At 41.2% G+C, this 26,324-nt stretch overlaps 3 protein-coding genes across 3 annotated transcripts; 2 read left to right on the plus strand and 1 right to left on the minus strand.

The window, feature by feature from the left end:
* Positions 1-6,331: 6,331 nt before the first annotated feature.
* Positions 6,332-11,121, minus strand: LOC137915094 (uncharacterized). Its single transcript, XM_068758579.1, has 7 exons — positions 11,103-11,121; positions 9,532-9,646; positions 8,394-8,563; positions 8,140-8,285; positions 7,609-7,777; positions 7,365-7,477; positions 6,332-7,225 (listed from the first exon to the last, which is right to left on the minus strand). The coding sequence occupies exons 1-7, from the start codon at positions 11,119-11,121 to the stop codon at positions 6,332-6,334; spliced, it is 1,626 nt and encodes a 541-aa protein (XP_068614680.1).
* A 792-nt stretch (positions 11,122-11,913) lies between these two features.
* On the plus strand, positions 11,914-18,774 carry LOC137915096 (transmembrane protease serine 13-like). The gene is made up of 13 exons (XM_068758582.1): positions 11,914-11,995; positions 13,425-13,569; positions 13,683-13,793; positions 14,238-14,414; positions 14,708-14,834; positions 15,129-15,224; positions 15,464-15,507; positions 15,616-15,778; positions 16,213-16,382; positions 16,674-16,766; positions 17,702-17,844; positions 17,945-18,094; positions 18,214-18,774. Exons 1-13 carry the CDS (start codon positions 11,978-11,980, stop codon positions 18,244-18,246), a joined length of 1,470 nt encoding a protein of 489 aa, XP_068614683.1. The 5' UTR covers positions 11,914-11,977; the 3' UTR covers positions 18,247-18,774.
* A 3,798-nt stretch (positions 18,775-22,572) lies between these two features.
* Positions 22,573-25,188, plus strand: LOC137915098 (FXYD domain-containing ion transport regulator 6-like). Its single transcript, XM_068758584.1, has 9 exons — positions 22,573-22,621; positions 22,856-22,879; positions 22,946-22,995; position 24,291; positions 24,402-24,437; positions 24,551-24,625; positions 24,758-24,794; positions 24,905-24,954; positions 25,154-25,188. Exons 1-9 carry the CDS (start codon positions 22,573-22,575, stop codon positions 25,186-25,188), a joined length of 357 nt encoding a protein of 118 aa, XP_068614685.1.
* The last annotated feature ends 1,136 nt before the right edge of the window (positions 25,189-26,324 follow it).

The following is a 26,324-nucleotide window of genomic DNA, read 5'->3' on the forward strand; positions in this document are numbered from 1 at the left end:
CTGGAACGCTGTGACTCGTGAGTATTCTGCATTTACAACCGACTGATGTGGCTAAAGGATGTAAAATATTTGCACATTATAAAAGAGGAGATGAGCGCTTTTCAAAGATCTAATACATCTATTGTTTGCCCTTTTTTTTGTTGTTGTGGTTGATTCAAAGCTTTTATTGTTCTCCTGAAGGCAACGTGCATCAGATCACTGCCGTTCATTCATTTGCTCGTGGCTCTTCATCTCTTTGCTGTTGGCACCACCTGTCGATGCTGAAGCCAATGATGTTTGCTCTAAAAGACAAGGTCACCGCTACTTCCTGAACGTTTAGGCCAGATCAGTTACATATTAACAGATTGGCTGAAGACTGTTGCTTTGATTTCTGTTTTTCGCAGCGTGATAATATGCCATTTAATAGTCCTCTTATAGATGCCCTCTTGTTTATTTTTCGAGGGCATCTTTGAAAAACGCAAACAGTGTAATGACAAACTCAAATCAAGTCAGCGAGGAACCATGATCTTACTGTATGATCTTTAGAAGAACTTCATCTGATTTTCAGATGGAAATTAGATTAGATAGCTCAATTATTCTAATACAGTAACAGAATGTGAGACTTTATATCCCGTTATACAACAAAGGACTATGAGGCACCACATTAAAAAGTTGCCTGATCATGCTGAGTTTAGATACTGACCATTCTTCAAAGCGCCATCACAAACACCTTTCCTTATCTACCACTGAACTCTTCCTCACCTGTTAAGTCGCTTTTATTCCCCATCAGTAAAGGCCAAGGAGAAAATGCGAGAGAGAAATATTCCTGGTGTCTGAAGTTCGGCATCTTGCAGCGAGGATCTTTTATGGTGTCAACAGGAAACACCCCTCAGAGTTATTTCATCTCCACCTCCCTGCCCTCCAGCTCATTGACGAATGTAAGTCTCTCTCTATCTCTCGCTCTCTCTCTTACACACACACAATCACACATCCGACCAAACTCCACATCTCCACCAGCGGATGCACCTAAAGCCCTCCTTTGTTCACGCAGGTGTGCGGTTAGCGAAACTTGATATTAAGTCTGGTTTGAAATAGAGCCAGTTAATAATTAACATATTTTTCATTTCATGTCCGCTATGGATTTTAAAGATTGTATGTTGTCCCGCGGTTACTGTTACTAGAGAAACAATAACTTTGGATGAAAGTTATTTTTTGTTCTTTTTTTTTAATGGAGCAAATCTTTTTGACAGACTAAAGCTAAAGCTACTCAGGATTTTCAGGTACGGTATATTATGTGATGTATTTGAAATTATCTATTGATTCAAAAAAATAACCCTAACCCAAAAGCAACATAATTGGATTTCAAGTCAGGACTATCAGATATTCAAACTGCAAATGCCTAAGAGACACACCACACTGCCAAATCAAATTTCACCGTGATAGGGAAAGATTTAAAAAATATTCTATTGTGTTACCGGCTTCCCATCTTTTCTGACGTACAGGGAAGTAAGAGCGTAGGGAAATCCTGGTGCCACATGATAGGCTGCATGTATCTGCAGCATTGAGGCAGTGATAGCTGATAGTGATAGATCGCTTTGATGCCTGGTGGGTTATATTTCCCTCCACTCTAAAGAGGATCAGTGACGCTCATGTGTGACGTAAGGATTTTATAGTTTTCTGGGAATTTTCTGCCGTTGCTGAAGTAATTTCCCAAAGGATTTCCTGAAAAGTCTCAGTTTACTGTTAGTGCAGACCTCACAGACTTATAAATAAACAGGCGCAGATATTGATATGTTCACCCATTATTCAATATTGTGTAATTTAACAGTAGTTCTACTGATATTTTAATACATTTATGAAATCAAAAATGAAACGTTGTCAGAGATGCTGTCTGTGGATTCAATGTGTCAAGATAAAGCACGGGGCTTGTTGTCAATAATATTTAATGTCTATGTTTTAAATATGAAGCTACTGATAGGTAATTAGTTTGGATTTACATAAAGTCCAATAACCCTCCATAAACCTATGACTTGTCTATTTTGGTTAGATTTACTATAAAATAATAATAAAAAAAAAAGAAATTAATTGGACATTTCTAACCTAAAAAGGTAATGTTTCTACAGCAGCCAAGAATCACTCGCTCTCGAACGCAGCATTCACACACGAGGAGGGTTGAGGTGAGGTGCAGGTTGAAATCTGCAACCTCACCACTGGAGGACACTCCACTCTGCACACGGGACCTTTATTTAGTAGAAAAGGTTGATTCTCACACACTCACACACACACACACAATCAACAGGGACCTAATATCTACATGTTTGTAACGCCCCCCAAAAGCAGCAATGGAATCAGGTCTGATCATATTTAACCTTTTTATCTCAAAATTAATGGATGAAAAGTATCAGTTTCTCTGTGAATGGTTTTTGTAGCACATTATGTTTGTTCATGTGTATATAATAAATGCAGAAAGAATATATTTAGAAAACTGATAATTTGAATATTTATTTAGTCACAATCAGTATCAAAACAACAAAACAAATGGCAGATCGATAAATTGTTTTTGTTTTGTACACACATGATTTTGTCCCATTGGATTAATCACTACAGGAATTAATAGTATAGTTTAATGCTGTTTAATTAAATGGCATTAAATTTCAAAGACAAACAACAAATAGCAATTCTTACATGGCTGAGAGGGTTTCCATTTCTACTCGCGTATTTCAATGGGATTAAAAAAAGGTGTTCTTAGCAGTGCTGTCTGCGTGGGACTTGGAGATGGCCAGATTAGCTTTGTGATGATAACTTCTAATAGCGAGACGGCAGCAGACGGGAAAGATAGAGAAAGAAGATGGACTGGTTTTTAAGGAATGACAGGAATGGGGACGTGGAAGGACTGACGTAGGTGAAGGAGGAAGGATAGTTCATACCCTTCACAGTCGCCTCAAACCAAAGAATAATTTCAAGTTAAAAAAAGGGATTGACAAAGCTCTACAAAGAACCTTGGAGAGGAGAGGAGACGGACGAGACAGAATATTGGTCAGCCATGGGGAATGGTGGTAAGTGAGACTTTCAGCCATTTACAGTAATTGTGACGCACAACTTTCAAGAAGTAGCTCCTCAGATTTCAGATATTTTATACACAATGAGTGTCTTTTTTTAAAAGCTCTTGTTACATTCCACACTGTCCTGTTTATTTTAGGCTGCTTTTGTTGTGTTCGCTAGAACCTTCAAAATAATAAAAGAGTCATCTTCTCAGCTCTAGTCAAATGTCCAAAGTTGAGGAATAAACCTTTATTGATCTGTTGCTGCTGACACTAAAGCGCCTCCGCTCAGACAGTAAAGTAATGGCGGATGGCGTTCAAAACAATCTCAGCTTCGTGTAGCCATCTGTCAGAACTTGTGATTTCAGTTTCAATTTAAGAACGGCCTTAAGCCAGAGGACCAGAGCAAATATCTATTAATGAGAAACAGATTGATTACTTAATTATGTCCAGAAAGCCAAATTAAACATATTGCGTATACTGAGTTGGACTCTAGGACTTCAATAAGAACATGGAAGAAGACTCTTGTCAATCCCTGCTTTGCATCCTGTCCTTTTAATACATGAAAGGCTATCTGTGAAATGAGTTCTTATGTGGCTATAATGTAATTCTCTGTGTGTTTGCAGACAGCAGGGTAAACTCAACAGCGGTGGGCGTCGCTGTGGGCTTTGGAATCCTGGCCATCCTCTTCACCATTGCCATTGTACACTTCTTCTGCAAATATAAATGCAAAAAGTGCAAAAAATGCTGTAAGAAAAAAGGTGAGTGGAAACTGAGTTGCCAGATTACAGCATTAACAAATATTGCGTCTGTTCTGTTACATAAAGTATATATATTCTACTTTCTGTGTACTTTGCTGGAAAAGAACCTGTCTTGTGGTGAACATACTCTTTTAAATACTGCATTATGATGAATCTGCCGTGCCGTCATACAGAAATGAATATATCCTCTTATTCCCTCAGAGCCATCGATGAAAGACAAAATGCTCACGTGAGTGTGTTTCCCCTCTCAGATGTTTCAAACACATGCATGTCCTTGTATTTTAGTGCTGTGTTTGTGATCTCTATTTGTCTGGCATCTCTTTCTACAGCAAAGTTGGCTTAAAGAAATCTCCTCCTCCCTTCTCCATCAGCAGCATCGTAAAATGACAGTTGGTTTGCTCTAATTGATGCGTGTTTAAACAACCGTGCAGAAGGAGGGAATTTTACATTTTTTGATGCCTTGCTTTCAAAACACGCTGACTTGTCTCCAAACCTTGTGTGCGCTTGCTCTTTTATACTATTTACATCTGTCTTTATGCTTTTATACCACTTAAATTCCATTGCAAAAACAACAACATTGAAAATTCTGTTTCATACATGCAAGTTCACTCGGTTGGTTCCGCTACAAGTCATACAGTCTGTGTCAAGTTTGACATTTTGTGACTACAAAGTTGAGAACTCCCACGCTCACACCCATCTACAAGCAGCCCCCCACTCACCACCACCACACACACACACACACACACACACACACACACATTCACACCACAGAAAAACAAATGGTGACAATGCTGCTAATGAGGAGCAGGTTTGAGGTGAAGACACATTTCCATCAGCTCAATGACAGAAATCTGTCATATCGCTTCTTCTTGCACGCTGCAGGCGACTCGCATCACCACAACCTTTCTGTGGTTTGCTTATTCTTATTTTTTCCAACTTAATGCTACTAAGCCATGCTTCTCTGTGTTTTCCACCTGTGTCCAAATGTTTTTTGCTTTGCTTGTTTGTCTGGTTGAAGAATGACAAAAAAAAAAACCCCATCTGATTTCCACAAATCAAGTGGTTCAGTTCCAAGTTTTTTGTTCAGCTGTAGTCTTCCTCGCTCTTAAATTCATTCTGAACTGTTCTTTGTCAATGCTAGTTGTTGAATTATATCCTGTGGAAGTGTAATGTAGCAGATATACAGTATAGACAGCTTGTAAAAAACACAATATATTTCATGTCTAATATTTATGATGTACGTTTTAGGACAAATAAATCATACTGTACAGTGTATGATCTCAGACCTGTTTTTTATTATGTATTATATGTAGTATGTGTTTCAATAAATAACAACAAAAATAAGTTTTTTTCTTAAGGTAAATCCATGTACATGTGCTAATTTACAATCTGATTACGGCTATGCACGAGTTAAAAATTGAAAATGAAAGATGAAAACCTCAAATTATTCCAATGACCTGGTCACAGCCAATTCTGATTGGCCACAGTGTGTTCATTATTTCCTGTTACTGGACAGTCACCATTTTCCTTTGTAATTCAGTGAACCTAAAAGTACTTCCTCGTGACCATTATGAATTAATGGTGTGAGTGCAGACATGCTTAGAAAAAGATGATGATAAAAATAAAATGTGAAAACTCACACGAATACATTTTTGTTTTATTTGGCTGTTTGGCAGTTGATAAGAATGTTGATTGCCTTTCACTGTGGCGTTCATCGGAACATATTTACCTTTCGGCCTGTTAACAGGTTTATCCACACAAACATGAAGACGTTTGAAAAACGATCTGCATTTAGCGATGATCAGTTGACACAACATGGCGAAAATATTTCACCCAGCAACTCAAAGAAGACTCTGAACCCATAAATCAGCTTTATCCCGATAGCGATTTATAGATGCTGATACAGAGATAAAAAGGAACTTTCAGCCCAGCTGAGCATTTTTCTCTCTTTGCTGTCAGCATGAAGTGTTATTTCTTTAAAACCCAGAGAAAGTCTGATAGAGGAAATGTGTCTTTGATTAGAAGGCCAAAACTGCTGCTCTCGGTCCTGTGAAGAATTTGCATATGAACACTCCAAGTATAATTGTGTAGCATGTAATGTTTGTTTTCATCACGTATCACAGCGGCATTTCAGATTTTACCTTGTGCTTGCTTGCTTCCATGTGTCATATTTGTTGGGAAAACTCCTGAAAGTGTTACGCATGAAATATTCCAGTTTTATTTGTATCACATTTTGACCAGCACAGCAACTAGTTTCACTTCTGGCATAACGCCGAACTGTTAGTCATGAATACAAATGAAAAGTCTGTCAAAGTGATCTTTGGCACGGCTCTCCCTCTCTAGAGGCCCCTGAGAGTCCAACTGACATCTCACATTTAGCAGCTGCGTGGGCTAACCTCTGCTTCCTGCCTACGTTCAACAACAGCAACAACAACAGCCTGCCACTTGCTCGGCTTTCATCGGCTGCCCGAATGCAGTTCCAACAGTGTGTTATGGGCTAAAAGGGATTCCACCAGCAGCGGTTGAAACCCGTCTGGTGGCATGATTTCATCATTCCACAGCTTGTAAGTCATTCGTCAGTTGTACGTCACAGAGCGAGAGACGCACATTATCCATGTTAAAGTCCTCCTTGCTTTCCACTAGCGTCAGCTGTGCCAGGGGCGGAAGGTGTGGAAAATCCTTCCCCATGTGTACGAAAGGTGTTTCCATAATTTGCGTTGAAAGCGCTAACTTCTTGTCAAAGTCATTACCACATTTGCTTCTCTGCAGGTCCCTCTCAACGTGCATCGCTCTGTACTGTCTGATGACGCCTGATCCGTAAAGGCTTTGCTGGCACCAATTGCATTGACCAGCTCCTGAGCAGATGCACCATCGAGGCCCGGCCCTGTAGCCGGTGACCACTTTGGCTGAAATGGACTCAGGGAGCCTCTGTTTAAAAGTCTCCTCGTCATCGCAGACCTGAATGTGCACAGCAGGGGGGCTCTGTCTTCGGTAGTTGCCCAGAGCGACAGCCTCCTTAGGAGACCCGCTGTTTCGTCCGTTCAGATTCATGGGAGAAGAATGAATGCGGGCGCACAAATCCACGCCACTATCCTTTCTCTCATTCGCTACGCGTCTGTCAGAGCTCGCTTCCTGCGGGGGGAAGTCAGTCTGGCTGGTAACAGAGCCCTCTGATCCTCCTAAGCTGCCACAGCCACTGTCCTCCTGCCTCCACGGGGGACTTCCTCTGCTGCCTTTCCTAGAAGTGCACTCCACACCGACCCCACTGTCCAAGCTTGTCCCCTTGACTTCTCCATCGCCATCTGCTATTGCATGGATCACTGCGCCCTTAGCACAGTCTCTCTTTCCTGTGCTGTGACAGGACAGGAACCAGCCTTTGTCTGTCACAACCTCGGGAGGCATGTCTCCAATGGACAGCGGAGACCAACCGTCTGTCAGGGATTTCTATGGTGAGAAAAGAAGAAGTGGCAGGTCGTCGTATCAGCTGTTGTTTTATTTACACGCGTTCAAGAGCAAAGTTGGTTGTGACTAACAGAACATAACCAATTCCTCCTGTTGTTATCTCTGTTATTTCTGTACTCACTAATGCAGCAGGTGTTTTCTCCGGACGTCTCAGGTAACAGAGGATTGCCGTGATTGCAACAAAAGCCACCACACACACACTACATAGGGATGTCACAATAATTATGAACCATTCTGGAAGGAGCAAAAAAGAAGAAATCGACAACTGTAGATTTAGAATCTGCATCATCGTGCAACATGCATCATCTTTTGTTGGCTCTGATGGTTTGACATTTTGGGTTTAGCTGCGCATCATCAGTTCTTACCTTGCTCTGGGAGCATCAGGCATTGTTTAGCGGACGCGTTGCTGGCAGAGAGCGTTCCAACGCCCGCCACCTTGACGTTGACGCAGTACTCTCTGCCCCAGCGGAGAGAACTGAAAGTGAAGGTCCTGTGATCCTCTTCTGCACTATCTTCCAGGTCTTCTGTGATAGTCTGCGGTGTATAAGTGAAATGTCAATGCAGTTCAAGGCTTTGCATCGTGTAGGCATCAATTAGCCTAAGGTTCAGACCGTAAGGAGTAAGTATGTATAAAATAAAGGATCGCTTTCATGTTTTATCGCATCATTGCATCAATCCAGGCCAAATCAGAATTACTAGAACATAAATCACACTCATTCACCGACTCAGTGATTGTCTTGTAAATAAAAAAACTATTTTCTTTTACAATCAACAACAGAATGAAAGATTTGACTGTTGCCTTTTGTGTTGGTATGTTTTTTCAGACCTGCCAATCGGTTGATGGTTATTAATATTGTTGTAAGGATGGGTTGGTGCTGTCGAACTCAGATGCTGACCTTACTATCGTGTCCTTTCTCCTGCAGGTAGATGGTGTAGACAGCTCCATAAGGAAAGAGCTTCTTCAGAACGGACTTTTTGTGAACATAAACTGTTAGCGTGCTGCATGTGGCCCACAAGCTGAACGAGGGCGGCCGCAATTCGGCTGTAGGAAGACAGACAGGTAAGACAACGTTGAGAACATTAGCATTATTAACCATAATTTTTTAACCATTCAACAATCACGTGACTAAATCTGCAGCAATATGCTTACTATTATTTGGGAGAACTTTTTTCTTTGCCCAAGCAGACTTGCTATCTCCTGCAACCAGCTGAACTTTGACCTTGTAGCCAGTGCCATAGTCCTGTATTAGGCTGCTAAGGTCACAGGAGGTCATGCTGATTCCACTGCAGCTGTCCACCACAGCCCAATCACCAGTGTAGCTGAGGGCAGAAAACAAACCTGTCATCAGGCGGAAGGAGATCAACTGGTGATTAATTAAAGGTAATAATAGTAATCTACTGAACTTTCGGCTTGTCCCTTCAGGGGTCGCCACAGAAAATCAACCTTCTCCACTTCACCCTGTCCTTTGCATCGTCCTCCCCAACACCAACAACTCTCATGTCCTCCCTCACTACCTCCATGTATCTTCTCCTGGGTCGACCTCTAGCCCTGTTCCCTGGCAGTTCCATCCTCAACATCCTTCTACCGATATAGTCCCTGTCTCTCCTCTGGACATGTCCAAACCATCCAAGTCTGGTCTCTCTGGCCTTGTCTCCAAAACGTCTAACCTTCACTGTCCCTCTTATTGCCTCTGTAACCGGATGATTGGGGTTAATTGGGCAGGCAGGTGTGGGAGGAAGCACCTGTGGCCCGTTTACCACTGATTGGGGGGGCGCGTATATAGGTGCTTCCCCTCCCTCGTTCCGGCGTCCTCATTTGTGTTTTCCCCGTCTCAAAGGCAGGTTGGCCGTAGACTGTCACTGCCGTGTCTCTCCTTTTCTTTTGTTAGTTTTGTTTTAGGGTGTAAATAAATGTTTTGAATTCCTAATGCCGTGCTGGTCATCACTGTGAGCGGACCTGTGGGTGGGAAACCCGCTAAAGCGAGCTGGGGACCAAAAGGCAAAACTATATCTTTAGGGGCAGGTCCTAAAGTGGCGTTGTTGGCGACCGCCGATTAGCCCCGTATTCACCACGTCACACCTCGTTTCTAATCCTATCCAACCTGGTCACTCCCAAGGAGAACCTCAGCATCTTCATCTCCTCCACTTCTATCTCCGCCTCCTGTCTTTTCCTCAGAGACACTGTCTCTAAGCCGTCCACATGGCTGTCCACACCACTGTCTTGTAAACCTTTCCCTTCATCCTCGCTGACTCAACTTTCATCAATGAAGTTTTGAACTTAAACATACTTTGCAAATTGTACATTGTACTGGCAGTCAGAGGGTGCGTCCAGAGGATGTTTCCAAAGTACTGTCACCTCCCCATCCAAAATATCAACTGCAAGGCTTTCAGGCTTAGGAATGCCTGAAACATAAGAAAAAGAAGGTGGAATTATTATATATTTTTCTTTCATTTCAATCTCTTTAAACAATGTGGAGTTCTATAAATTAAGACTGCGAGATTAGGGATTTATTCCGTTTTTAATGTCACACTGTGTAAAATGAAACGACAGCAAATGTTGCAGAGTATAACATTTTTTGAAGAAGGACTCAAATGCATGACTCACTCATTCAGTAACTAAAAGTTTGACTAAAATTGATAAACCGCTGAACCATTTGACAGAAAGCAGTACATTTGGTTAATTACCTGATGCGCTGCCCGTATAGATAATCAAGATGACAAGAAATAGTATTTGATTCCTCTTATCCATTTCTGTTGTTTGCGAGAGGTACGATCGTTCAGACATAAGCCGCACTGTAGCCACGAATAAAGATCCTCATTCCATTAATCAGCGAGGAAAACGTTTCTCTTCAGCAAATCGGCTCCAGTTTCTATTAACAGGATGTGATGAAAAATGTCGAAAGTGAAGCAGCTGTTCCCGCTTCGATGAGGTGACGGTGATAGAAGTGGGTTTTTTTTTGTGATTTAATTACCCAAATGCACCCCTCTGGTTTCTCTCCTCCCTCTTCGATGACACGTCTCCTGTTCAAGCTTCATTTGTTTGAGCAGCTATTTTTCATTTTCCTTCCTCTTTCGCTGTTTTGTTTCTCCTTTTCACACTCTCAGTGGAATCATGATGCAAATAAATAACTTCCGAGGGCTGTAACCAAAAAGATGGACTTTACGCGGTTCAGTGGCAAGAGAAGGGGGCGTTCAGAGACTTTCGGTTTCCTGAGTTGCGAGTAGTTTATTAAGAGGGAATTCCTGGTATATGTAAATATCCTTTTTTTTCTTCATTTCATAGCTTTCATTGTGTGAAATAGAATTTAAATACAGAAGCAGATACATGCATGGTCTTATTTGCCGTTTGCCATTGGCCAGTGTGTCTTTAATGGTCACATATTGTACGCTTTATCCACAAGTTAACGCAGTTCCCAAACACAGATGAAATATCTGTGACAGTTTTTGATCAAAATAGTAATCAGATGCTGCAGGACAGCGCTCCTCTTTTCTGTCTCAAGCATCTCGGTCAGAAACGCCGCCATAAATGAATCCTAACTGAAACTAACGTTGTTCACCATAGTCTCTCTTACATCTCCTTTATTCATGGCTTCGCTGCCTGCCTTCACCCACAGTCTTCTCATCGTTTGGTTCTTAAATACGTCGTCATCTCATCAATAATAGCAGCAGAATTATTCTAAAAATAGACTAACAGTCATGGAAAAGTACTTTAATCTTAACCGTGACCAAGTATGTGACCTTAGTTCTTCAAATCTGCAAATGCGTCTGAGCAGGAACCTGTATGTCAGCGTTTGGTTTCTCTTCTCGCAGGCGGACGGAGATTCGTCTGCTGCTGTTAAGAGGGAGCGGCTTCGCTCACAATTTACCTTGTATGTCATGGTAGTTGTGTTGGTAATACAATTTCAAATAATTATACTATTTTTGGCTTTACTACATATTATACTATAATTATACTATTCCAGTTAATAACTAGGAAAGTACTATGAGAGCGCAAACTTCCGCCAAACGGCTCTCATTCCCCTCCTAATTGGATTTACACCGGCCGCATGGTGATCTGGATCACAATCAAAAGATTCTAAATTGTTCTTGCTGTCTTTGTACACCAACCATGAAAGGTAAAAGTTAATCAGAGTTGATGTGTATTTTTAAACTGATTTTTGAGTCCATAAATGGAGTTTTCAATGTTAAAATTACAGATTTTTCCTGACCTTGTTCTGGATCAGATCCAGAAGACGTTTAACATGATAGTTCATATCGGACCCCTGACTTGGATGCATATTTTACAAGATTTTTTTTTTTTAAGTCTCCATTATAAGTAAATAGAAAAATCCGGATTTATTTTTATCGAGACTTCGTAGAAACCCTTAGGTTTGCGAGGTCTTGAATTCTCCGTGAGAAGGAGGAGCTTATGTTCCAGAACCCTAACAGGTCAGCTGATGTCATTTTATCCATAACTGAGCTTCACACCATGACATTTCTTTTTTTCTATGGCAACAAAACTGGTCCGACAGGTGCAAATCTTGCGCTGTGGGTGCGCCTGTTCTCAAACGTGGAAGAATGAAGGACTGAGAGAACGATGGAGGCTGCAGGTGGGCGGCGTCAGGCAGACAGATAGGAAAGCAGATTTACCTGTTGCTTAGATGAAGTCCAGTGACAATCACACTAGAGAGTAGAAAGTAGAAAGTAGGGAATAAAATAGAGTAGACCACCATCCGCTGAGCTGACTTAAATCCAATGGGAGTGCATGACCCGGTAAGTCTTTCAAAATCTCCTTCTTTCTAAACAGTGCCTTTTAACCTCTCCATATTTTTAATTGGATTTCCTTTTCCGTTTGTAGAAGTCTAAGAATTTATAGCCTTGCTTTGTTTGTTGTGAGAATGGTATGGCTTTGGATAAGAAGTACACTTGACTCGTCAAACGTCAAGCACATTAAATATTCCATTTAATGCAAGTACGTAGTTGAAATTAAACTGAACTGGATAGAAAGGGGAATCTTTCATCTTGGATTTGCCACCAGTCCAGATTAGAGCATTAGATACTCAGATTCAGTCAACGGCCAGAATTGAAGCACTGCAGAAGACACAGATAAACATGAAATGGCGTAAATGTAAATGTAAAAAAAGAAAACAACAACTTTTTTTTCCCTCTGATCATAGGCTTTAACCTTCTGGAGAATCCAAGGACACGATGCTGGGAAAAAAAATCAATTTATCAATTTCCCTTCAATTAATTGAGGTGTACTGTATTTTGAAACTCAACATAAAAAGAACTATTTGCGCCAGCGCAACTATAAATTTCTTAGTGTGTCCTTGAGGAATTAATCCTGTCCAACATTAAAATGTTGGACAGATGTGTCACACATCAGCTACGCTTTGGAATTCATGTAATCTTATTTTATCTCTTGTTTAATTTGGAAGAATAAGAGAAGAAACTGTAATGCCATGTCACTCTTGTTCCTTCACACGTCACAATTACTGGGCGGTACTGCAAACAAACATACCTGGATTGCCATGTACTAAAAATACCGGTTTAGTCACATTCAATACAGGATTGAATGTACCCAGTACCCAGATTGGCATCAACCATCAGGATCAACAAAAGCAGGAGAAGCTAATCTGTCACAGTTGTCTCTTACTGTCAAGACTTCCTGTTTTGCTGAAGCTGATCTCACTGTATATTCCAGGAAGCAGGAAATGTAACTTGAACAGTGAAACAATATGAACTAAAATGAAACAAAATGCAAGCATTAGAAACAGATTCAGATGAATACGAGCAATGAATTTGACTAGTCAGATGATCTGTTATGTATTTGTCATTGAGCTCATAATATAACTTGAGCTAAATGGACAAATGCACTCAAAATCCGAATATTAGCCCTCATAGCTAATCCTCAGATTATCTCCCATCACAATATTAGTCAAAAACACCCAAAAACTAATTAAAGTACCTTGGTATGGCTGCTGGGATCTGTTAGTCAAACAGGTGAGAGGAAAGAAGGCCAATATAATACAAAATGCACTTTTCCATGGTTTTTATGGGGGTGTTTGCCTATCTATTGTCTGTGTAGTGATAGCATCGTGCCCGATAGATAAAACATGATTACTGTACAGGTTTTTATTTATAGAGACAACAATGACGTCTTTAAAGTAATATATTCATGCCTTTGTTATTTCCTTCTCAGAACGACCCCCCTCCTCCTTACTACTTCAACGATGTGGACGTCGAGGAGCCCTACAAGGGGGAGGCGGTTCCAGATCTGATAGTCCGTACACATCCTGAGGCTCCGCTGCCTGTGGTCGCTCCCCAAATCAAACAGAAAGGCGCATGTGAGTGGTACATCCTCATTACGTACTGTGCTGAGGATAGAGTGGGTGCAGGTGCTCCGCCTAAACACTGTGGGGATCATTCATGCGTGTTTATTTGTGTACTGTGTGCCCAGCATCGGGCAGTCAGAAGAAGCGGTGCTGCAGAACCAATGCCCGGTGTTACGGCGGGTCGGGGGCAGGCTTGCTGTTGTTTGCTCTGCTGATGCTGGCCATCTGGCTAGGAAGTATACTGCATTTACTGTTACACATTACTGCATTTAGGACTTTTACATTAAGTTAGCCACAGCGTTTATGCTGCCCCAGTGGTTCTGATCAGACGATGGATCTATTCATAACATGGGACACTTTTATAAACGCTTGCAAGATGGATATAAATGCAGATAGTTTCTTGTTTATATTGAACTCTATTCAAAATATTCTCATAGTTTGACATTTATATGTTTTATTTAGTTGAACCTGTCTCATATATTCAATGTAAAAAAAAAAATCATTTACTACAAACTTTGATTCTGATAACTCTCTATAGGTCTTTAAAAGTGTTGAGAATATCCACTTATATTGATTAAGTGAGAGGAAAAGGCATGATGTATCCATTTAAGATGTTAACTACAGTAACAATGCCACACTGGACTTGCCCAGACTGAATCCTGCCCGCTCTCCCCTAACAGTTCGTTTCGGCACTCGGTTGGTGCCGTTCAAGATGGCCATTGTTCGGCACAATGATGATGATGGGGAACACACAGATAAAGTAATTCCCCCAGTAAAAAATAACAACTGCCCCAGCAACGCCATCGACTGTGACGGAGTTGCAGATTGTTCTGATTATACTGATGAAACAAATTGTGGTGAGTAAACAAACACGCGCACACACGTAACAAACTCCGCGCAAAAACAAGGAATAATGTTAACTTCTCATAAGCAGGGCGTTTTAATGAGTGATACTAATATTCCACGGTACGTGTAACGTATGTCGTCCCAGCGAATCAAGTAATCTCATTTATGTACTATTGTTAAAGCAAGATGAAAAAAGTTAGTTTTTGTCAATATCAGGGCATCCTGCAACACACACACACACACTGTACATAGACATGCATAGGTGTGACACCCTCTAATCCGTCTTCTGTTCTCTTTTCCCCAGTGAGGTTCATAGAAAATGGTCGTCTAGAAGTTAAGACAGCTCGAGATCACCGCTTCCTGCCAGTGTGCTACGAGGGCTGGAACCAGAGCTACGCCGACCAGACCTGCGCCCAGCTGGGCTTTAGAGAGTAAATCATCAGTCTTACTCAACAGTAATTATGCCAAAGCTAATTAGGCCTCGGGTTGGTGAACAACAACACCGTACCTTTTTGGAGGTGAAAAAAGTCATTTGAGCTGCAGTCAGAGAAAATACAGGCTTCTGTGCGATTTATCCACTGAGACCGATTTCGTTTCTTCGTGACTTTCTGCAATGTCTTGTATGACAGAACCTGAATAACTATTTTTTTAAATCAGGCATTGTTTTAATAAAATGGTCTCTGTGTTTGCACGTCCGCTGAACTAACCCCTCTCTCTCTCTCCAGGTCCACCTTAACTAAAATAAAGATAACCGGGGACTTCGTCGGTTTAGCACTGACCTATAATTCTTCTCAGTTTATCCAGGGTGTTCTGGATGCCAGGTACGATCATGTCATTCACAACTCAGACGGATGGCCTTCCCATGCTGATGAAGCCTTCCTCATTATGTGTTATTTATTGAAATTAATGAAAGCTACTCCAAAAATATGACCTTTACTTTTTTTCTACCTTTCTTATGACTGCATGCAACACACACAGTACAACAAAGCTGCAGCAATGAGCACATTGACTCGCTGTATTTTTTCATGTTAACTGATTTTCTCATTGCGGCATTACGCAGCACTTCCTGTCCAAACAACGAGGTTGTTTCCCTGAAGTGTGTGGGTGAGGAGCCTCCCTTTTGTTCTTGCCGTTACATGAGCACCTTTTTATCTCTCTCTCTCTTTCCCTCCATCTCGTAAAAACAACCTGACTCCGTGTCCCATCTCTTAGAATGTGGCAAGAGGCAATCAACGTCCAAAATTGTTGGGGGCCAAATAGCCACGCCTCAAAAGTGGCCTTGGCAAATGTCATTGCAACTCAACGGGAAGCACACATGTGGAGGAGTCCTGATCGCACATGATATTGTCCTGACTGCTGCTCACTGTGTCTTAAGGTGACCGACACAGCAATCGTGTGCCTCAAAGGAGATCATCCCTGCCACAAGAACCTATTGTACAATTTAGTTTTTAATTCTTATTTACCTGTAAATGAAATGTCTGCTAATGTAATTCGACCATAATGCATGTGTGATGCTTGTCTTATACAAGCAGCACTTACTAACAGTAGAGTTTAATGTCACACAAACACACCTACACACACACACACACACAAACACACAAACACACAAACACACAACACCAGGCATCAGTCAAGTCAGAGCTGCATGTCTAACTGGATATCCTCGGTGCTGGAGCAGAAATTTCTCCCCAGAATTAGACCAAATGATTTCCTATAAAACAAAAAGTCTGTCTTCTTGGGTTTAAAGGTTCAAAGCCTCTTTTGATAGCCTTTTTGCTGCTTACTGAACAGTGTCTTTATGTGCTGCAGTCCTAACGATGACGAAACAGAATGGGCCGTGTACGGTGGCATGGCTTCACTGACAAGTCCACCTAATCCCTACCAGATAAAGAAGATCATAATCAATGAGAACTACAACAAAACCACTCACGACAGTGACATTGCTATCATCATACTGCAATGTCCAGTTACTTTCAATGGTCAGTCACACAACTGAGTTCATCGAATCATTATTTTTTATTTATTTATGACTGCCATGGTTGAAACTGAAAGAGCTTAATGATGTTTTATTATTAACTGCCACTCCTTGGTTGCAACAATGTCACATTAATTAGGCCATTTAATTCTAACTGTGTATTTTTAATATGAAAAGTGATGTCATTTCTGAAAAGCACGCTATAGGTTTATAGTGCTATCCTACTGAACACACGGGGTTGGTGACACAGTTGCAAATGTTAAATATGATTTGTTGTTTTGTTTTTGTTATACAGATAAACTCTGGCCAGTTTGTCTGCCACCTACGGGCAAGGAATTTGAAGGCGGGGCCCTATGCTCAACTACTGGTTTTGGTGCAACCGGACATGGTAGGATGGGATTATCATTTATTTTTTTACTTAGACTATTTCGGCATTACCTGTAGCATAGCGCTGTAGTTTGCATTTTATTACTGTCAATACCAGAAAAAGAAATCCTAGTCTGTGAACCCTCATTGACAAAGTCAATAAACTGATTCTGATATGAAGCCACCTACAGAAGTATGTTAAAATTGTTACAAATCAAAGGTTAGAGTAGATTTTACTGGTTATCCCTTATACTTCCACTGTGTAGGTTGGTAAACCCGTTGGCCCCTCTTTATCTAGTTCTGTTGGTTTGATCATTTTGTTTAATTCAAGTAGGTCCCTGTGTATAATTGTAGTGTTAAAAGGTCTTGGACTTAGGTATACACAGTATAATAGTTGTTTACCTGCTACTGTCTAGAGACGACAGATATAGTCATGTACATGAATACGCCTCAGAAAATGGGCGAGTAAAATTATTCCAGATAGACTACACATACATATTTTATTCCCTCTGTTTATTCAATGCTTAGATATGTAAATTCTCCTTTTAGCATCCCTAATGGCTTCAATTCATGATGCTAATTATAGAAATAAGAAATGAAACTGTATGATACAATATAAAATAACTTTATAGATTTAACACATGATCAGCAATCTGGTATATAAATTTATCTTTATGGGGTGGCAAATATTGGATTAGAAATTAATATACATGCACCAAAAATGAGGGAACAAGGTCAGTCAGATAGCCATCAGGGAAAATGCTTGCAGGTTGAACAGAAACATAAAGTCTGAACTCCCAGTGGAACATGAGGATCTCCCAGACAGTGACGCATGCCTGTCGTCTCCAGGCAGTGGTGGATACGGGCAAATCTTGTTGATTTTGTCAGATTCTAATTTGGCATTTTATAAGAGCCTTGTCTGGAAAATTAATGAGCATTTTGTTCCCTATAATACAGACGATTACAGCAATGATCTGAGGCAGGTGCAGGTGAACATCGTTGAACACAAGATATGTAACAGCAACGAAATGTATAACGGCACTGTCACTGACAACATGATTTGTGCTGGAATTGAAGGCGGAGGATACGACTCCTGTTATGTGAGCAGCCATTCAACAGATGAATGTGGATTATTCTTTTGCATATACATCCAGCAAACATTAGAGTGAAACATGTTAAAGAGCAAGCTGTTGTCTCCAGGGAGACAGCGGTGGACCTTTCGTATGTGAAGCCGAGGTTTGGTACTTGGCCGGGCTCACCAGCTGGGGAATTGGCTGTGCTGAGGCAAAGTGGCCTGGCGTTTACTCCCGCGTCAGTCGCTTGTTGCCATGGATCTATCAAAATTTGCAGGTAAGAATAGAGAACCAGAGGGTAATGGCATAGAAATGCATGTTTGACATCAGACAACTAGGATATGTTTAGATTTGCTGCCAGTCGTGTGATTCTCTTCATCGCAATCCTTCCTGCAGAAATGGGCAGTGAATGGTTTTGTCTCCTGCTAATGAACAACCGGCCCAGTGAACCATGCTCTATGAAGTCATCGCAATGGGATGGATGGATTTTGCACATTAACAACTGTAATTGATGAGAAGACACGGAAGACAGGAAGATGGATGAAGGAATGGCTGCATGCTGGTTCTGGGGTGGGAGGTTTCAGCAGGACAAACGCTGACTTCTTTCTCAGTGTTCTTCATAGTCTATAATATCCTCTGTCATGCATGAATACACACTAAATGCACTGATTTAGGTTTTGCACACTTTATTCTTATGTTGCTTGTATACTTTTGTTAATCTACCTGATAAGAAAGTATTCAGGTAAGAGTGTATGGATATGGGTTTTCTTCTTCTAATGAACACATATTAGCATTAAAATGACAACGCTGTCAGAGAATCATAATTAATTTTTCTTTTTTTAAGTTTCGAAGCTCCATCAAACCGCATAATATCAGCAATGATTTCATCTTAGTTGCATTTTATTGTTTATCTCACTGTGATAAATATTATGTGGGCCTAAATTAAATACTGAAAATCTCCAAATTTGAATTATTATGTGAATCCAGATTATTGTGCAAATATTATGAGGATGTCATTATGTCATTTTTTTTGTCTCAGTACTGTAGACATTAGCCATAAAATCTAAGCAAAAAATATTATTAAGGTAAGGGAAACAGTACTATAGAGTGCCTTGAGATCATGCAAACTCTACACAGAAAGGTCATGTTGAGAATTGAACCCATGACCTTCTTGCTGTGAGGCAACAGTTAACTATACTGTGTCACCTACATGCGTAATTGAGCATTTATGAAACATGGATGAATGAAGATTGTTACTGTGTAGTTGCTCACGCAGGAGGCTGGCTTGCTGCTGCGTGCGCGCGTGTGTGTGGGAGAGAGAGAGGGAGATAAAGGCAGAGGGAAAGGAAAGGAGATAGACAGAGGTTCCATCGCTCTGAAAAAAAAGCCGGAACTCAAGGAGTCTATCCATCGCGCACGTTTTCCCAGGTCAAGCTGACGTGCAGTGCGCGCACATTGACCGATGAGATTATCTGAAACAAGATCCTTGTGATACTAACTGGTCGATTTTTGCGGGTGGCTTTCATCTGGAGAAGAGGTGAGTTCATCAACGTGCATATTTAAGATCCACTTTGATGGTGTCGACATTTTTATTTTTTCGGACTCCATGCATTTGATCTCGTTTTCCGTGCAGATGATTCAATGGTGAAAGATTTTCAACGGATCAAGCAAATGTCTGCATTTCACGCCGACGCGTTTGCAATAATATTCTGGACCTGCTCCGGTTGACGCGCGTTGCCGTCCAGCACAGCACGCTGTTTAACGCTGGAGGAGCAGGGTGTGTCTGCTGCCACTGATCACTAGTCTGTTCACGGAATCCGACAACGCCTGTGAAAGATGCATTTTATCTTTCTACCCCCCCCCCCCACCAAACAAAAACATGTCGTGTATGATGTCATTGTCTTCTGCTGCTCCATCTGATGAGCCACAGGTTGGCTGCGCAGACGTCACGCATCAAATGATGGCTGTGTGTGTGTGCGCGCGCGCGTGTGTCGCGCCATCGATCGCTGCGATGCGATGATGCTTGGCAGAGCGTTCTGGGCATCTGACGTCTGCTGGCCCATATCAATGTAACGCCGATTTATCCCAGAGACGTCCTCCTGCCCGACTCATCCCGTCTTCAAAGCCGCGGGCCACACCCTTCTCTCCTCATTTGTCCTTGTAACATGATCAACCAGCTCAACCTATTATTTGGAGGCAGTTGCTATGGCGATAACTGGGATATTAAGGACATGATGATGTAAGGCATCAAGTTGTTTTATCATCCGAATAGCCTCTTGCGTGACCCATTTAGCTGCATCCGCATGTTAACGGATGCTGAAAAATAAGGAATGGGATTTTTTTTTTATTATTATTATTTTTTAAATGCACATTGACATTTAATATATGTGCATATAAAGCCTCTGAGTCACTGCATGGTCACCACCACGGTCCCCTCAGAATCCAGGGCACGAGCCTGGAGGTAAATGTTGAGTTTATAATACCAACCCAACCTCATATTTAACCCCCCCGATTACGCTAGAGCTGCGGTGAGAGGGGATTGTTGCAAATGTAAGGTATTTGTTCCAAAAATCTTGTTATTTTTAACAGATTATTTCATCATCTTTCAGTGGCTTCTGTCTGGATCTGCTTTCCGACCTCACCGTCCTCTTGGTTGCATTCGTCTCAGAGACTGTCTTCTTTTTGACTCTCTGTCTCAGGTCACATTTCCTGCCCTTATCTTTAAATGCTTCATTCATTCTGTAGTAGAATTGCGTAATCATACAGAAACCCCCCTTCCCCTCACTTCACTCCTCAACAGTGTCTCCTCTGTGTGCCCTTCACCTTGTCCTTGTCCTCTCCTTCCAGATACTATCTGTTCATCCCTCCTGCAGGCGTCTCCTTGAAAGCAGACTCTTTACCCCAACTCCCCTTGTCCTGCCCAAACAGCTACAGCTTCTCTTTTAGAAAAAATAACGAGGCTAGTTGTCAGACTACATTTTTGGTAATATAAAGAAAAAGTTAACAAGAAGAGGATTTTCTCCAACGACAGAGTAAAGTATGTGGCCTTATTTTGAGGTAAAACATGTAAAAATACTTAACTCTGTCGTGCAGAAAATCCTCATCCTGTTAACCTTTTCTTTAATTAAGGACTGGTGACTGCATCTGTGCCGTTATCCTGTGTAGGCTAAGAGTATAATGCCTTTAGAATGATGCCTGTACAGGTCTTCTGCTTCACTGTTGCCATCTTGTGTTCTATTATCTCATCAATGTCCGAGTTACCAGTGTGTTCCTCTGATCGGTTAGAGACGGCTCACACATCAAATACACAACAGTGCACTAACATACAAATAGCACCCGGGCAGGAAACGAGTGAGTACCCCGCCTAATATCTACAATGGACTCTGTTCGTTTTTAGTGCACTATATCCTCACCCACTCAACAGACAGACAAACAGCCAGGTAGGTCGATGGAAATGAATGGATCTATTCAATCAGAGATCCAGTTAGTCAGATGATGGAACTAAACGATGGGCTCGAAGCAGACAGGTGGACAGCCAAGTGATGCCCTGATGCAGGAAGGATAAGGCCAGGATGAATGGAGCTCCGCTTTACTACTTTGAAAAGCTGCATCAAATGCAATGCTGAATGTCAAACCTTTTTACGATCTCTATTTTGAACTATTCTCTGGTAACCCCTGGGTAGAGGTATCCGGGGTTTCCTTTGCACTGGTCTGGACCACTCACACATTTGGATACGTTCTCATCGGGGCTACATTTATTATGAGATTAGGTCACAGCTTTTTTTTTTTTTACATGAGGTTATAATTGCAAGTGACTGAACCTAGAAATTTGCTTGAGTGCTACCAGCCAAAGTTCATATTAAATCAAGTCCAGTGTCTCAGTTCCACATCGAGTTCTCAGAGGAAGAAAGTGCCGTCATTATTATTATCATCAGTTACTTTGATTTGACATAACATATTAGATCTATACTTTAACCGTGAAACTAGCAGCTGTAATGCGTATTTTATGATTGCTATTTTTTCCAATCATAAACCAAAATGTAAAATATTGACCTGTTGATGTTAAAAAAGTCACCTTAGTTGTATGAGGGGAACATAAGTGTGAACCTTCACAGCAGCAATGCCCTGGGCTCCAGCCCCCTTTGGGTCCTGGGATTTTCCAGCGTGTCGATGTGGGTTTCCTGCAGGAGCTCCTCTCAGTCCAAAAACAAGCAGTAGATGTGAAGTAGTAGTGAATCTAAACGGCCGATTCAACTGACAGTGAGAATGTCTTTTTGCATTTCTGTGTGGCCCTTTATCCTCCTTTTTTTGCCCAGTTTCATTTTGTATAGTCTCCAGCTATACCCTGTGACCCTACACAAGATAAGTAGTGACAGAAAATGATGGATTAACGGAGGGGTGGATGTGTGTGTAGCAGATGTCATTACAATAAATCAACCTCAAGGTGGCTCTGGAGGAAAGGCCATGTGATCACCAAAGCCATTAGAGCCCATTATGTGGGGATTCTGAATGTCGATGCATAACATCATAATAACCGAAGACTCAAAAGACCGTCTGCCCGCTTCCACATCGTTCAAACTCGAGGGGTTTGGACACCGCCGCTGTTCTGTAATGCGGCCCCTGCTTTCACACGCCGCTTACTCCACACGGGACTGAATGTGTCTCTTGGAGTTTAAATCTCTCGACAGCTGACGACTCTTTCTTCAGTCTTTCTTTCTCACCCTCCGTCTATGTTATTGTATTTCAACAGTTGCCATGGAAACTGTGTTGCTCTTCCTCTCTTCTCTCCTGGTGTGTGTAGCTGGTAAGTGTTCCACTTGTCACAAAACACACACACACCCCACACATACAAGTCATTACTTGTGTGTGTAAAGAGAAACTGCAAGTAAGAGATGTAAATGCACGTTCACATAGTCACACCCTCGATAGATATAGATATAATTTAATAAAAACTACCGGTCTCCTGTTTAATTTCCTTTTTGTGCTTTTTCCTTTCCCCCTCTGACTCAAACTTCTTCCGTGCTCCACCGCCTCTCAGCCGTAGCAGACCCCAGCGTGCAGGGTGAGTACCCTAGATGTAATCTTTAATTGCCTCAGACTGACAAATTGATGGATCATTAGTTTTCAGATCAAATGGCTCTTATGGATTGCTCTACGACAGCAGAACGTGGCAGCTGTGTTAGATTACAGATAATCAGACACAGCTGTCATCTATAACATCTATAACCTTGGTTAGAAATAAATTCCTTGAGAGAAAGCACTGAGTGGCAGCTGACAACGTCATTGTACGAGAGTTGGGGCAGCAGGATTACTTTTCAAATATCAAATACAGAATTATTAAGTTCAGAAAATGGCATTAAACTGGAGTTTAAAAGAAAAGCTATAGACTTTTGGACTATTGTAAGAAACATTCTATTTTTTTTGCTCTTTTTTTTTTATAAATGTATTATTTTATAACTAGTTGTTTATTTCCTGGTTTGGTCTGATGGTTTATTTTCACCTGTATTCAGTTCCTTCCTTGTTTATTGACTGTTTTACTTTGTTTGCTTCTTAACTTCCTGCTGTGTGATTGTCTGATTGTTTTCACCTCTCTCCTATTGTCTCCTCTTCCCAGTCTCACCTGCTTGTCATTGTCTTGTCACTTTGTGTGTATATTCTGTGTCCCCTTTTACGCCAGCCTTCTTGGTTGAATTTATTTCATGGCCCTTGTAAGTTTTCTAAGTTCATTTATTGTCTTGCTCATGGAATTTTGTTACTGACTAATTGTTGTCTTTTTTTTTTATAAGAATTTGCTTTCTTTCACCACAGCCTAAAAGTTTAGTTTTTCTATTAAATAAGAATTAATTAAAGAAAAATAATAAAGAAAGTTACTGTAAAGTTTATTCCAAAAGATTAAAATCACAAAGTACTTCACTGCTAGATAAAATACAGAAGCTACAACAAGATTTAAAGGATAAAATATATATATAAAAAAACAGAGAATCTTAGGAGAGACGAAAGCATAGAATAATATTAGAAAATAATTATAATTAGAAAGAGCTGTTAAATTCAGTAGTGCAGCATCCGGAGCAATGATCAATGTCAATCATTTCTTGATGGCCATATAGTTAGATCATTTGTAAAGGTGATTCTCATTGAACGAGCAGCAAAGCTGGATGATAGGAAATATTATTGAACTGATATAGAAGTTCCAAAATTGTCCTTTATCCCGTCTATCAGTATTTTGTGATCACTGTGTCAAATGCAGCAGTTATAGCTAATAACACTAAAACCGTGTGCTGCCGTCATGATGTCACTGGAGGCTGACTCAGCGGAAGGCATTTTGCTGCAGCTTCGTTGGAACGATATCCAAAATGCTGCTTCCATTTGGGTTTGAGATCAAAATGGAAGCTTTGCTATGGGCTTAAAGTTTTTACATTCAGGCACAACAACGTTTGGCTTCTTCAATTTCAGCCACTGCCTGTTTAAAAAAGGGTTTGAGGAGCGTTTTGGTGATTATAAGACAATGGACATTCAGAAATGTAACTGGAATGCCTTTGGTTCAGGTTCAGGGACATGTGATGCATATGCCTTTGTTTTTGCAGATGGCAAAGAGGAAGAAGAAAACCCATTTGTTTATGGTAAGTTTAGAAGACTCTGGTGTTTTCTGTGCTCATACCTCTGAGGGAACAGCACAGTGGTAGCAAGCCTTTCTCCTTCCTCCAAATTGTTTCTGTGTCTCTACTCTCTGCAGACTATGAGAGCCTGAGGATTGGAGGGCTGACACTTGCCGTTGTACTTTTCACACTAGGAATTCTTCTCATCCTCAGTAAGTCGACCTGTCTGTGTTGTGTTTCTGCATCAGTTTATATTACAGTAATACTGTATATCATTGATTATATCATTTTGTTCATTTTGATAATACACCTAAACTAAATTAGTCTTGAACTCGTGCTTCTAGGTCGGCGATGCCGCTGCGGCGTGAACCAGAAGCCCAGGTACATTAGTTTTCCTCTGAGCGGGGAAAATGAACCAAAAATCTGTTGATGTGAAGGATTGTTTTATATGACATGTTTTGGTTATGGCATCTTGTGGATCTTCTCCTCAGGGCCCCTGGAGATGAAGAGAAACAGGAGGAGAACTTGATTGTCCCCAAGGGTAAGATGCCCATAGCAGAGGCGATGAGAAATAAGTCGAGATCCTACTTGGTGGAAAAGGGGAATAGCGATATTATGAAGAACGACGTTAGTCGTACACTTTTTCAAGTACTGCTCACACTCGTCGAGTAAAATAACTTTGGGCAAAAGCTTAAAGTTTCTTAATCTTGAGCTTGATCTGAATTGTTGAATTGTTTCAGGTAAAGTTGTTGCAGAAACTGTCGCGGAGGAATGAGGCGTCTCAGTTGGACCGGACTACCCTCTGAATTGATCACCTTTATTTGAAATCAAGTCACTGTAACGTTGGGAAAAAATGATGATGACATCAGCACTGAGAAACAGAAATATATGATTCCAGGTGTAATATACACATAAACAATGTGTTCCCTGAAGGGAAACCTTTACCGTGTCGTGCTTCGTCGTGACTGTCAGTCCCTCCCTCCGTGCTCTTGTCTGTCCCTGTGCCTTTCCGTGACAGTCTCTTTCACTTTGGATCTTTGTCTTAAAGTAGAACGTTTAACTGAAAAAGTTAGTAGAACAATTTATAATGTTGTGCAGTCTGCTGTTTGTTGTTTGTTTATCTCCTTTGAGAAAGTGTCAGTTCGTGTTTGTGTCAATTGCCCCCCCCCCCCCCCCAAAAAAAACAAACAATTGGTCAGATTTGTTAGGTTATGTAAGATATATTCATATTATATACATTATATAAATACATACATGAATACGGATAGCTCACCAAGAAGCTATACAGTTGTGTAGGGTTCATTTAGATTTGTCTATGTGCGTGCACATGTGGGTACCTACTGCATGTGCACGCATGTTCTGTACATGTACGATTGCCTGTGTATCACATGTGCATGTGTATCTTTACATGTAAATGTGATTAGCCTTACATAAGACAATCTCGACTCCCATAGCTCTCTGTCTGAGCACTGGAATTGTTTCCAGGTAACCTGCATGAGCTCCACGGCAGCAGGGAGCTCCTCTATCAGCTGTCTCACTGCCTTTTTCTCCACCCATGCACCGTCACCGGCGCCGCCAGGATTAACGATACGCGTCACAAAACTGTGATTAGTCTCACCACACACACACACACACACACTCACAAGTGCTGCAAATGGAAATGCCTGCTTCTGTTTTTCTTCTTTCTGTTTTATTGAATTGCTTATTAGCCAAGTCTCTTTTAGAGAACTTAATATTTACCTAATTTATGTGCAAGAATACATGAATAGTCTCCATTCAGGTCAGGCTTGCACCAATCTTAAGTCTGGGTATAGGCCAACTGTGTAAAGACATCCGCTGCACGGCCAGGCTGATGCTCTTTGTGTGCTCGAGGCCTTGTCTACCGACCTGTTGTGCTTTTGGCGTAAATAA

The sequence above is a fragment of the Brachionichthys hirsutus genome, unplaced genomic scaffold (genome assembly GCF_040956055.1).
Source record: "Brachionichthys hirsutus isolate HB-005 unplaced genomic scaffold, CSIRO-AGI_Bhir_v1 contig_981, whole genome shotgun sequence".
Classification (NCBI taxonomy): domain Eukaryota; kingdom Metazoa; phylum Chordata; class Actinopteri; order Lophiiformes; family Brachionichthyidae; genus Brachionichthys; species Brachionichthys hirsutus.